This window comes from Triturus cristatus, chromosome 12, assembly GCF_964204655.1.
Source record: "Triturus cristatus chromosome 12, aTriCri1.1, whole genome shotgun sequence".
NCBI classification, from domain to species: domain Eukaryota; kingdom Metazoa; phylum Chordata; class Amphibia; order Caudata; family Salamandridae; genus Triturus; species Triturus cristatus.
In genome coordinates this window covers 861,661,856-861,675,863 of record NC_140595.1, presented here as the reverse complement: position 1 = coordinate 861,675,863, position 14,008 = coordinate 861,661,856, and the positions used below count along the sequence as shown (strand labels likewise).

Genomic DNA, 14,008 nt, shown 5'->3' with positions numbered 1-14,008 from the left:
TTCAAAATAAATAAATATGCTCTGGGGCGCGACCTCTGGTGAGCAGTGTCTCCCTTATGAGTGCGCGCTGTGCTGTCTCCAGTGAGTAGTGTCTCTCCTGTGAGTGCTCTGTGTTGCTGTCTCTGATGAGTAGTCTCCATCCTCTGACGAGTGTGTTGCTGTCTCTGGTGAGTAGTGTCTCCTCTGTGAGTCAGCTCTGTTCCTACCTCTGGTGAGTAGTGCCCCCCCTGTGAGTGAGCTCTGTTCCTACCTCTGGTGAGTAGTATCCATCCTCTGAATGAGGTCCATGGGAGCTCCCTCTCTGCGCCTGCGCACTGAAGCTGTGCAGTCCCGGCTCGGAGTGAACTTGAGGAAGAAGTCCCCCTGCTCGGCTCCTCTCAGGCACCTCTTCCTCCCACGGTCGCTGCCCCCCCCCCCCGCACCCCCAGACTGCAGAGGAACAGGGGCTGGAGAGAGGTGCAGCCGGGACTTCGTGGGACATGTCTTGGAAGGGGTCAGAAGAGGTGAGTGTGTCAGTGGTGAGCCTGGGATGTGAGGAGTCAGTGTCAGTGGTGAGCATGGGATGAGGAGTCAGTGTCAGTGGTGAGTCTGGGAGGAGGAGTCAGTGTCAGTGGTGAGTCTGGGAGGAGGAGTCAGTGTCAGGGGTGAGCCTGGGATGTGAGGAGTCAGTGTCAGGGGTGAGTCTGTGATGGGAGGAGTCAGTGTCAGGGATGAGCCTGGGATGTGATGAGTCAGTGTCAGGGGTGAGCCTGGGATGTGATGAGTCAGTGTCAGGGGTGAGTCTGTGATGGGAGGAGTCAGTGTCAGGGATGAGCCTGGGATGTGATGAGTCAGTGTCAGTGGTGAGTCTGCGATGGGAGGAGTCAGTGTCAGGGATGAGCCTGGGATGTGATGAGTCAGTGTCAGGGGTGAGCCTGGGATGTGAGGAGTAAGTCTCAGTGGTGAGTCCAGGATGAGGAGTCAGTGTCAGTGGTGCCTGGGATGGGAGGAGTCGGTGTCAGGGATGAGCCTGGGATGAGGAGTCTGTGTCAGTGCTGATCTTGGGATGTGAGGAGTTAGTGTCAGTGGTGAGTCTGGGATGTGAGGAGACAGTGGTGAATCTGGGATATGAGGAGTCAGTGTCAGTGGTGAGCCTTGGATGTGATTAGTCAGTGTCAGGGGTAAATCTGGGATGTGAGGAGTCAGTGTCAGTAGTGAGCCTTGTATGTGAGGAGTCAGTGTCAGGGGTGAGCCTGGGATGTGAGGAGTTAATGTCAGTGGTGAGCCTGGGATGTGAGGAGTCGGTGTCAGTGGCGGGCCTAGGATGTGAGGAGTCAGTCTCAGTGGTGAGTCTGGGAGGAGGAGTCAGTGTCAGTGGTGAGCCTGGGATGTGAGGAGTCAGTGTCAGGGGTGACCCTGGGATGTGAGGAGTCGGTGTCAGTGGTGGGCTTGGGACGTGAGGAATTGGTGTCAGTGGTTAGCCTGGGATGTGGGGAGTCAGTGGTGAGCCTGGGATGTGAGGAGTCAGTGGTGAGCCTGGGATGTGAGGAGTCAGTGGTGAGCCTGGGATGTGAGGAGTCAGTGGTGAGCCTGGGATGAGGAGTCAGTGGTGGGCCTAGGGTGTGAGGAGTCAGTGTCAGTGGTGAGCCTGTGAGGGGAGGAGTCGGTGTCTGTGGTGAGCCTGGTATGAGGAGTTAGTGTCAGTGCTGATCTTGGGATGTGAGGAGTTAGTGTCAGTGGTGAGTCTGGGATGTGAGGAGTCAGTGGTGAATCTGGGACATAAAGAGTCAGTGTCAGTGGTGAGTATGGGACGTGAGGAGTCAGTGTCCATTGTGAGTCTGGAATGTGAGGACTCAGTGGTGGGCCTGTGATGAGAGGAGTCAGTGTCAGTGGTGGGCCTGGGACGTGAGGAGTCAGTGTCAGTGGTGAGCATGGGCTGAGGAGTCAGTGTCAGTGGTGGGCCTGGGACGTGAGGAGTCAGTGTCAGTGGTGAGCATGGGCTGAGGAGTCAGTGTCAGTGGTGAGTCTGGGAGGAGGAGTCAGTGTCAATGGTGAGTCTGCGATGGGAGGAGTCAGTGTCAGGGGTGAGTCTGGGATGTGAGGAGTCAGTGTCAGGGGTGAGCCTGGGATGTAAGGAGTCAGTTTAAGTGGTGAGCCTGGGATGTGAAGAGTCAGTTCAGTTCAGTCATTCTTTATTCGGTGGTTAAAAACCATCATAAAAGAGTACACATTATATACAGTTAAAAAGTATTAAATCATCATGCAAGAACATTGACTGAATCAGTATACATAAAAAAATTCATTATTCACAGCGAATCCACTTTGGTAGCTTAATGGGAATAGCGGGTGGGGAGGCCTGCCAAGTTCACAAATGATTCTAACCTCTGGTTACCCTTAATCTTAGTGCAAATTTCAAGAAACTTATGACAGAACACAGTGTTAACGGGTCACTAGCCCTTTGTAGGAAGGTAAATGCATCTTTGGCTTGAGTAAACCTGGCCTTTTTAAAAATTTCCTTTAAAAATCTACGTCTTGGTGTTGCATAAAAAGGACATAGGAGTACAAAGTGAAGTGTGTCCTGCGGAGACCTATTGTCGCAGCCGCAGGCACCCTTCTGCTCAATTGAATGACTAAAGCCAGCTGGGTCAGCTAACAAATATGATAAAAAATTGAGCCTAAAACGTGACATTAAAAACCTTTCTTGGGCATTATACATAACACAAAGGTACGGTTCCATCCCTTCAGTGGTTTCAAGCCTGCTGTAAGCACTCACTGATCGTTTGGCCCCTTCCACTGTGGTTCTGACAGACGATCTGTGGTCCAGGAAAATTCTCTTGAGTTTAAGCTTATCCTGTGGTGTGATCACTGAAGGGTTTGAGTAAAACTCCTTACAGCTTAAGACTTAGGTGGGCGAAATTAGACGGGGAAAGATTTTACCGGTCCCTAATGGAAAAAGGTAAATCACTCATTGATGAGTGCTTAGATCTCTCTGTTGTAGGGGCTCGACTAACTAACACATTTGGCCAAAGAACTAGCCTGGTGGAGGGGCTATTGTGGACCAAGGCCCCAAAGAAAACCAACTCGAATACACCGAGATGGTTCGATGGGGACTGCACACGAGCCTTGAGGGAGCTAAAAAAAGCCCTTAGCAGTAAACCTAGGGACACAGCAAAAGTCACCACGTGTAGACTAAAATATAGGAAGGAACTGAAGAGAAGGAAAGCAGCACTGCAGGGGGAAGCGTGGGCGGCCTTGAGGGAGGCCTCCGAAAAAAGGGATATCACAGAATTCTGGAGATTAATAAATACCCCTTGTTTTCAAGATAACAACGCCCCTGAGATTTTCACAAACATCTTGCCGGAGCAGTGGACAGCCCACTTTGAGGGCCTGTACAACCATGGGGTGGAAGACCGGACAGAGGAGATGGGGGTGGTTACTCAGGGACAGGTACTGGAGTTTACCTTAGAAAAAATTGTTATGGGCATTGAGGGACTAACTAAAAATAAAGCCCCGGGCCCAGATGGGACCCCACCGGACTTGTTTCTGAGTAATGTGGAGTTATGGGCTCCCATTTTAACCAGAGTCATAAATGCGGCCATTAGGGTTGGTCTGCCCCGTTCCTGGTCGTTGGCTATTATAGTACCTATTTTTAAAAAGGGAAACAGAGATAACCCCCAATGTTATCGTCCAATCTCTCTGATAGACGTTACAGCTAAAATCCTAGGAAGTGCAATACTGAATCGCCTGACTGAATGGGCCGAGGATTACAATATCATCTCGGATGTTCAGTACGGTTTTAGGATCGGAAGGTCTACCAGTGACCAATGCTTGAACCTCTATATGTTGGTCGCAAAGTATATTAAAACCAGCAACGAAGCCATTTACCTGGGGTTCATGGACTTGGCTGCTGCATTCGACCACGTTAATAGGAACAAGCTTTGGGCTATGATGAATCACCTGGGAATTGATCCAGGTTTAATCTGTACTCTGAGGGAACTGCACAGAGAGACCTCTGCCAGAGTACGCTACAATAAGGAAGGGGGGTTGACTGATTCTTTTAGATGCACAAGTGGTGTGAGGCAGGGCTGCATACTTGCCCCTTTCTTATTCTCGTTATACATCAACAATTTAGAACAGTCCCTGTCTAACTTAAAAACAGATTGCCCAAGGGTGGGGACACGCAATATCCCGGTGCTACTGTACGCAGACGATGCGGTTCTCTTGGCGCGAACCCCTAAAAGCTTGCAGATTCTAATTGATGGGTTTGTTAAATTCATGGACGTGCTAGATCTGTCTGTCAATTTAAAAAAATCTTGTGTAATGACGGCAGGTCACACACCACGGACCAGCTTCCCATATAGAATTGGAAATCACACACTAGAAAGGGTGCAATCTTTCTCGTACCTAGGCTTGCTCTTTGATGAGTCACTGAAATTTACCCCTTTGGTACAGGAAAGGTGTGGTAAATTGGTGGCCTCAACTGGAGCCATAGCGGGTTACGGGAGGAGAGTTGGCCGTTGGTGTCCGGAACAAACAATGAACCTTTATGGCTCAATGTGTTGTTCCAAAGCCATGTACGGCTCAGAAGTGTGGGGTTTTATAAATCTTGACTCACTGCAAAGGGAGGAAAACAATTTTTTTCGTTCAATACTGAAAGTTCCTAATTGCACCCCAGCTGTCATAGTACACAGAGAATTAGGAAGACCTTACATAGAGGATATGATAAAATTTAGACCAATTCTGGCCTGGCTCAAAATTTGGACAAACCCTGAAGCTGCGTTGAGTAGGCAGATCCTAAAAGATTGCCTTGGAAGAGATTTTGGTCCGTCACTCTCTCGGTAATGCCCCCAGCTGAATTGGTCTTTTGTTTCGCCAGGTACAAAAACTCAATTATCAAGGGATTGTGGTCACTGAAAGGGCTCCACTCAATTCCTACTTCAGTGATCTGGTTCTTTAAGCACCTGGAAGCAAGAATATAATCTATGTAGGAAGAACACCCTCTACCTTTAAAAGTGGGAGGGAGTGTGCCATCTGGCCCCAGTGGTATCATGTCAACCGTGTGTTCCAGGTCATAAGATTGAAGGAGCTTGCCCAGGTCTGTACCACTCGATGAGTGAATAAAATGAGGGCCTTTTTTCACTGGGCATTGTGACCAATTCACATTAATCGGAAACAACAGGGGGCATAAGTGGCAGTTCAAATCACCCACTACTAATATCAGTGAGGCCTGGGCCCCGTTAACAGGCGCAAGCTCTTGGCTCAGTCTAGAATCTAATTCACCCAGAATGGGAATATCATCTCCGGGAAGACCTGTGTTTTACACATTAAACAACACGAGCCATAACCCTTTACTCCTAAACCTCAGAGCCTGGATGTTCCATGAGAACCAGTCCACACTGGTCCATTTGCCTTGTATATTTAAATCTGCATACATGGACAATCCTCCCTTGGCTCTACCTGAAGTGGTTTTCTGTGCTGGGATGAAAAAACATTTATACCCAGCCATGTGAAAGTGGGTGTTGCCCGTTACCCAGGTTTCTTGTAAGCAAATTATGTGGAAATGGGCCATGTACTGCCGCCAGTCCTCATTGTCAAATTTGCTTGCAAGACCAGCTATGTTCCAGGAAATAGTTCTCAGTCCCTCTTCCGCTATGTTAACTTTCCCTGGCCCAGTCATACCTTGAGAGATATTAACCAACCCATCTTGGTTCCTAGCGTGTGGCCTCTGCGGTTCCCTACCCTGCAATATTGAAACTGGGGCTATAGATCCTGTTCCTAAGATTACTTGCAGTCGTCCCTTAGCGATGGAGTTAGAGGCTTCCGGAGTCTTTACTAGGCTCCTGCACCTGCGCTCCCCTAATGTTGACTGTCTATCCTATTTGACCAAGGAGTGTGTGAGTGGTGTCCCCCCTCTGTTTTTCGGGCCTCCCCCAATCAATGCATCCCGGTCAAGATTCTTATATTCTCTATCGGCCTGCTTTTCCGGGGTATATGGGGCGATTAGTCAATCAGTCTTCTCTAGAGACCTTAGTGGGCTGAACCTATTTACCCAGCATGGGTGTCCCCCTTCCCATATCCCTGCCGTTCCTCGTGTGCAATTTGGGGTCCTGTTTGAGTACAAATTTAGTCCCTCCCAACTTCTCCAGGTGTTGTACTGTCCCTCATGTGTTTCATGCTGCCTTGGGTAAAAATAATTAAGTGACAGAGGCCTTATACCGCTCACACGACTAAGTGTCCCCTGTCTGAGGATATGCTCAACAACCCCCCTATACCTAAAATTAGCAATAATACAATTACCTACAATGTTTTTGGGTCTGATTCCTAGCCAGTTCACTCTTCTAACCAAAAGGATTTCCCCATCTTGGTTATCTGCTAATGGTCTATTTTGGGTCAACCAGTGAATGAGTTTATTTTTTAACTCCTGATGTGTTTCTCTCTGCTCATGTTTTAATTCAGGGACCCCAGCAAAAACTACCACCAACGGGCATGACTCAGGTGGTAAATTTACAATAAGTAGAGCCTTGGTAGGGTTTATTGTGGTAGCCCTCTCTACATTGTGTACTGTTCTTGCATTGGGATCAGCAGATATTTGGGATCGCTTATCCGGTTGTTGCACACCTGGACCATTAAATGTGTGTAATCCTCTATCAATTGGGTTAGTGAGCTTGTCCACTTGTAACTGAGGAACCGGGACTTTGTGGGTCTGTATAGGTTTTGATTGTGCGTCCCCTGTATTACTGATGTTCCTCTCCTTTTGGGGCACTAGGTTAGTATCTGAGGTACTAATCGAATTACTTGATTCCCCTACTAGGGTACCTTTTTTCTCCCTATTTTTTAATTCACTCAGGATTTTATCCAACCTGCTTGCCAGCGGCTTCATCTGATTTACAATAAATGTTTCTAAGTGAGCTTGTAAATCTGACATAATTTGGGTCAACCATATTGGTGGGTCTACTTGATAAGATGTCTGTACTGCTCGCTCTACCCCAGTGTTGTTTCTACTCACAGGGTGGGAGGAACTCACTATGCTATTTTTAGTCCTTCGCTTCTTTAGGCAGCCTTTCTTCTTTCTTTGTATTGTGACGCTTTTGGCTGCGACTAAGTCCTCCCTTTTCCTTATGGTGGTCTGTTGGGCACACTGGATATCCTGCTCGCTAGGCTCTGAGGGGCTGGGCGATGTGATTAACTCAACCTCCTGGTCCTGATCTTGGGTAGCGACAAGTGGGTCAAATACTGGAGTTAGGGACAGACGTCTCTCTGTACGCTCGATTTCGCTGGACACAACCCCTAGCGCTCTTTTGAGCATACGATCAATAGCTGTAGGCTGCATAATTACAGGGAAAGGTGAACTAGTGTCAGCTTTATGCGCCTGGGGAACAGAGGGAGTGTTGAGCTTTGCTCTTGTCGAGCGTGTGACCGTTTTGCCTGTCATACTCCCAACAACAGTTAGTCACTGCCCTTGAGAGTATCGTAATGGTACTTATTCACCCCACGCTAGTCCTGACCTTCACTACACCCAGCCTGGAATAGATGCAGTTTTATCCCCTCCTCCCCTATCACGGCATGCGCATAATACTATACTGGCAAAATGCCGTAAAAAATGGCAGAGTCTCACAATGAAGAGATATGTGTTCGTTTTTACAGTCCTAATTCAAACAGTCATGACTCACTGTCAGTTCTCCAGATGTGGTAACCAAGAGGGGTGGCCCAGCCCGGCCTCCTCCGGCCCGCCCTCTGCCCGGGCACAGCCCGGCGCGTCCCGCGCGCGTCCTCGCGAGAGCAGGGGCTGACACCGGCTTTAAGCGCCTCCTGGCGCGCTTCTGTGCGTGGTCAGGGGGCGTTACCAAGCCCGGCCCCCGGAGAGAGATGCAGCTGGGAGAGGCAGCGGCAGCACCAGCCACACGCCGCCAACAAACACGAGTCACCCACCAGTGTAGCACTGACACCGGCTTTAAGCGCCTCCTGGCGTGCTTCTGTGCGTGGTCAGGGGGCGTTACCAAGCCCGGCCCCCGGAGAGAGATGCAGCTGGGAGAGGCAGCGGCAGCACCAGCCACACGCCGCCAACAAACACGAGTCACCCACCAGTGTAGCACTGACACCGGCTTTAAGCGCCTCCTGGCGCGCTTCTGTGCGTGGTCAGGGGGCGTTACCAAGCCCGGCCCCCGGAGAGAGATGCAGCTGGGAGAGGCAGCGGCAGCACCAGCCACACGCCGCCAACAAACACGAGTCACCCACCAGTGTAGCACTGACACCGGCTTTAAGCGCCTCCTGGCGCGCTTCTGTGCGTGGTCAGGGGGCGTTACCAAGCCCGGCCCCCGGAGAGAGATGCAGCTGGGAGAGGCAGCGGCAGCACCAGCCACACGCCGCCAACAAACACGAGTCACCCACCAGTGTAGCACTGACACCGGCTTTAAGCGTCTCCTGGCGCGCTTCTGTGCGTGGTCAGGGGGCGTTACCAAGCCCGGCCCCCGGAGAGAGATGCAGCTGGGAGAGGCAGCGGCAGCACCAGCCACACGCCGCCAACAAACACGAGTCACCCACCAGTGTAGCACTGACACCGGCTTTAAGCGCCTCCTGGCACGCTTCTGTGCGTGGTCAGGGGGCGTTACCAAGCCCGGCCCCCGGAGAAAGATGCAGCTGGGAGAGGCAGCGGCAGCACCAGCCACACGCCACCAACAAACACGAGTCACTGAAGAGTCAGTGTCAGGGGTGAGCCTGGGAGGAGGAGTCAGTGTCAGTGGTGAGCCTGGGATGTGAGGAGTTAGTGTCAGTGGTGAGTCTGGGAGGAGGAGTCAGTGTCAATGGTGAGTCTGTGATGGGAAGTGTAAGTGTCAGGGGTGAGCCTGGGATGTGAGGAGTCAGTGTCAGGGGTGAGCCTGGGATGTGAGGAGTAAGTCTCAGTGGTGAGTCCAGGATGAGGAGTCAGTGTCAGTGGTGAGTCCAGGATGAGGAGTCAGTGTCAGTGGTGAGTCTGGGATGTGAGAAGTTAGTGTCAGTGGTGAGCCTGGGACAGGGAGTCAGTGGTGAGTCTGGGAGCAGGAGTCAGTGTCAGGGGTCAGCCTGGGATGAGGAGTCAATGTCAGTGATAAGTCTGGGATGTGGTGCGCTGGCGGCGCTTGCCGCTTTCGCCGCTCGGCCGGGCGGCGTTGTTTAAGATGATGTCGTTGCCACGTTTCTTATACGCTCTCCAGAACACCGTGGACCCAGTCCCGGCGTGCTACTTCCGTGAGGTGGAGAGTTTACAGCGCCGCCTGTTCTGGGACGGGAGGCCGCGCATTGCCCTGTCGAAGTTGACGCTCCCATGGTATGACGGGGGGATTGCCCTCCCGGACATTAAACGGTATTACTGGGCCTCCCAGCTAGCTGCAATTAACCATGGCCTCTATGGGCCCGCCTTGAACCCGGCGTTTGAGATGGACAAGATGCTACTGCCCGGTGGCGACTACAATCGAGCGCTCTACTCTGGCGCGCCCGACGATCGCTTGACGGGACCTACGCGTGTCATGGTCAGAGTATGGCATGCGGCTAATGCAGCTATGGGGTGGAAGGACCGTTTGACCCGGGCGTCACCGCTGTATGCGTCTGAGAAGTTGGGCTCTCTCTGGACCTCGAAGGGCTTCGCGAAATGGGACATGATAGGTATCAGTAAAGTGGGGGATCTCTGGTCGAGGGGAGGATTTAAAACATTCGAGATGCTGCAGACGGAGTTTCAGTTGCAGGGTAGTGAATACTTTCGATACCTGCAGATCCGTCATGCACTGGGCTCCGTCTTCCCAGACGTCGCCTCCATCCCGGAGTCTTCCCCCCTGGAGGATAGAGTGCTAGATGGCCACGTCCCAGACAGTACGATCTCCCTTATTTATAAAAAACTGATTAATGATCGATCGGGCTTGCTGATTGGCCTTCGCGAGGCTTGGGTTGCCGACGGTCTGGAATTGGACGATGAGGACTGGATCTCCGCTGTGGCCTCTCCGAAGGAAGTGGCTATACCGGCTCGCCTTCGCTTCGTCCAGCTCAAGATCCTCCACCGGGTCTACATGACGGGGCCAAGGCTTCAGCGCATGGGCTACTCTGTGGACGGATTGTGTAAGCATGGTTGTGGTGCCGTGGCGACCTTCCTGCATATTTTATGGGAATGCCCGAGGGTGGAGCGATTCTGGCGCGGTGTGCACGAGGTCCTGCGAGTGGTTACGCGTGTTGCGCTGCTGCCGGAAGCGAGGAGATGCCTGTTGAATGTGTGGGAACCAACTGACTACTCGGCTCCGCAAACGTGGTGGGTGACTCTGGGATATATGATTGCTAAGCGTGACATTGCGCAACTGTGGGGATCCCAGAACCCCCCGACGGTGTCGGCCTGGAAAGAGCACATGGACTGGTGCATGTTTCGAGAAAAGGTGGTGTATGTGGCGAGGGGTAAGCCTGCGAAATGGGTGAAAGTGTGGGGCCCCTGGAACGCCTACCGTGGGAGTATTTGCGCGCCACCATTGCTGCCTGCTGCCTCACCAGCCCCGTCCCCTTAGCTGACCCCTTCCCCTAGCCCCGGGCACAGGGTTCCCCCAGTCCTCGTTCTGTTTCCCTTCCCCTCTTTGGACTCCTCTAATAGTTGGGGTTCCCCATTGGGGAGCACGTGCTGCTACTTTCGACTGTAGGGTGGCCTTGTGGGTGTTGTTTTCTTGTTGTTTGTATAAAATGAAACCGCACTGTGACGTATTATGGCTGTGGCCCATGATGTTGATGACTCCTGCTTATGCTCCTTTGTAACGCCAAGGGTTCTATGAACGTATGCCATATTTTTCTGCCATTCCTAGCGGCCGGCCGGAAGGTTGTGGGCCCATATTTGTATATTCTTGAGATTTGTAATAAACGGTTTCAAAAAAAAAAAAAAAAAAAAAGTCTGGGATGTGAGGAGTTAATGTCAGTGGTGAGCCTGGGATGTGAGGAATTGGTGTCAGCGGTGAGCCTGGGATGTGAGGAGTCAGTGGTGGGCCTCTGGTGTGAGGAGTCATTGTCAATGGTGAGCCTGTGATGGGAGTAGTCAGTGTCTGTGGTGAGCCTGGTATGAGGAGTTAGTGTCAGTGCTGATTTTGGGATGTGAGGAGTTAGTGTCAGTGGTGAGTCTGGGATGTGAGGAGTCAGTGTCAGTGGTGAATCTGGGATGTGAGGAGTCAGTGTCAGCGGTGAGTATGGGACATGAGGAGTCAGTGTCAGTGGTGAGTCTGGGATGGGAGGAGTCAGTGGTGAGTATGGGAAGTGAGGAGTCAGTGTCCGTTGTGAGTCTGGGATGTGAGGTCTCAGTGTCAGTGGTGAGCCTGGGATGAGGACCCTCGACTTCTTGCAAATTTCCATTTAATCTCCCATATCTAGCTAAATTACTAGAGTCTGCTGCGTCTTCACAACTCTAGCCTTTGATGGGAAAAAACACCCACCGTCCCATCCCGTTCCAGTTATCTTTCTGTCCAGAGAGAAGCATAGAACTGATTCGGCGGTGACATTATGTTCATTGCCCGTGCTGAGGTTGTATCAGCCGTCATCCGGTGACACTATAAGACCAATGCCACTGGAGAGGAGCAGGACGTGGAGTAGTCATGGAACGGATCTCTTCACTCCAGACCAACCGATCCCAGCAGGTTCGATTATATCTGTATAAATCTGACCTGGCAAATGTATATGGGGATTCCTGCTTGGATCTGCCTTAGGTCTCCTTCTGAGGCTGTGGCAATAGTTTGTCCACACTAATAGCTAGATACGGCTGGACTTTGGTCACGACCCTGAAGACGCACAAATTTGTATCGGCATGGACTCCACCAAGCCTAGGTTTACCTCCTCCTTGCAGTCTGGTGTCCAAGCACTTGCATAAATGCCAGTTGTCGGAAGCTGAATGGAAAAAAAAAAGCGGCTCTGATATGGAGAGGCTTCTGTCTTTGGAGTCTGGAGTGTTGACCAGATGCCCTTGGTCCTGTGCAAAACTATCATGTTCTGTACACAGCTTAGGTGTTTTGCTGAAAGATGTCCAATCATTATCCACACATGTGGGACAGAGGAGAGATCCGTCAGTTTTCAGGTAAAAATCCTCCGTTAGATCATACCTCTTCTGCACCTGGCAGCCCGGTCCATGCAACAACATCAGCTCCATTCTTAAGTCCCTGCACCGGCTGCCAGTCCGCTCCCCAATAATGTTCAAAGCCTCGACTATTGTTCCTCAGCCCCCCATGACCACAGTCCAGACTTCTTTGCAGCAAAGCTCCAGTTACATCAGACTTGGCACCATGAACTCTCTTCCCTTCACACTTTGTTAGCAATCCTGAGAGCTGTGATCTCGCTGAATGGCAACAACGCGCTCTCTGTCGCAGCGGAAAAGCCTGGAACAAATGTCCTGGTTCCAATCACTGCTGACTCTCTGTTAGGAGAAGATTAAAACATGCCTTTTAACCTCCAAGGGTATGACTTGTGAGCCTTTTCATTGAGCACTGCTTCTTCCTGTTATTTTGAGGATTGTTGTTCATTTTAGATTTAATTGATCCGTTTTTTTAGTTGTATAGCACTACGGTGCCTATGTTGTCGTCTCTAAAAATAATTAAATGACATGAATCCTTTCAGATTGGATTATTATGATTGGCCGATTCTGGGTTTGCAGAGCACTCTTATAACAGCTCAGCTGTCTTCAAAATGAAATCACCAGATGCTGATGGCTTTGCCCTGTACCTCTGTTGTTTTCAGATGCTGATGGCTTTGCCCTGTACCTCTGTTGTTTCCAGATGCTGATGGTTTTGCCCTGTAACTCTGTTGTTTCCAGATGCTGATGGCTTTGCCCTGTAACTCTGTTGTTTCCAGATGCTGATGGCTTTGCCCTGTAACTCTGTTGTTTCCATATGTTGATGGCTTTTCCCTGTAACTCTGTTGTTTCCAGATGCTGATGGCTTTGCCCTGTAACTCTGTTGTTTCCAGATGTTGATTGCTTTGCCCTGTACCTCTGTTGTTTCCAGATGCTGATGGCTTTGCCCTGTAACTCTGTTGTTTCCAGATGTTGATGGCTTTGCCCTGTACCTCTGTTGTTTCCAGATGCTGATGGCTTTGCCCTGTACCTCTGTTGTTTGCTAAACTGGATGCTGTTAGTGAAATAGCAACTGAAGAGAGTGGGATCAGAGGAAGATGACAGTGATGTGAAAGATGATGTGATGTTTATAAGTTCTTTTCCACCGCTCAGTTCTGGTTACTAAGAGGCTGATCATGTTCTTTACAAGTTGCAGGTTCTTTTCCACGACGCCTCCGCCTATTTCTCCGCAAAGGAGTGGCGGCTGTTACAGGACTGGCAGAAGGATCTCTACAGGAATGTGATGAAGGAAATCCACCAGGCTCTGATCTCACTGGGTAAGATTACATTTTCTTCCAGTGAATGTGTATTTTATAATCTTAGATGTTTGTGGGCTGTTACTTTAGTATACTTGGCATGGGAACTGACATGCCTATTTATCCAAATAAGGGAGCGTTGCATGTAGAAAGGTATCTACCAGCCAACACTCCATGGCGCGATGCTGCTGTCTGCCCCTTCATCCTTGTGTACCGCCTCGTCTGAGGATGGGCAGCGAGGCGGTGATTCAGATGAAGAATCATGAAGCAGACACTAAAGTGGGGACTAGAGAATTGATGGAATCAACAGAACCTGAACGACTTGGTGACACCAGTAATCGCTTCTTTAGCTGAAGCAGAGATTTGCGGAGTTTTTGATACTGAACGTCCTTCCTGAAGAGCTGCGTTGTCTATCTGAGTCTAAATTGCGTCTAAGTCTGAGGTTTTCTGTTGAAGATACTGAAAAATAGAGCCAAGTGGTATTGGGACCCTTAACACAGTAGATAAGTCCAAGGTTTATACTTGTGTTGGACTTCCATAGTTATGTTTCAATAAATCCCTTCAAGCTGTTATGATTTACTCCGATGGTGGGCAGTGATCAAGGCTTCCAGGCCGGCCGTCACCTCTGCACTTACATAAACGACAAATGGTGCTGCCGACACATGGCTTTCTATAATGTTTC

At 50.5% G+C, this 14,008-nt stretch overlaps 1 protein-coding gene across 4 annotated transcripts in view; it reads left to right on the top strand.

Annotated features, from left to right (window-relative positions):
* The first annotated feature begins 309 nt into the window (after positions 1 to 309).
* Positions 310 to 14,008, top strand: part of LOC146783127 (zinc finger protein 777-like) — a 166,917-nt gene continuing 153,218 nt past the window's right edge. The window contains exons 1-2 of one of the 4 annotated variants that reach the window (XM_085637609.1): positions 310 to 503; positions 13,227 to 13,347. In XM_085637609.1, coding sequence (XP_085493735.1) covers positions 480 to 503; positions 13,227 to 13,347 — 145 coding nt within the window. In that variant the 5' untranslated portion in view covers positions 310 to 479. Of the gene's footprint in view, positions 504 to 13,220; positions 13,348 to 14,008 lie in introns of all 4 variants that reach the window. The other 3 variants (XM_085637610.1, XM_085637607.1, XM_085637608.1) reach the window with 3 other exon arrangements.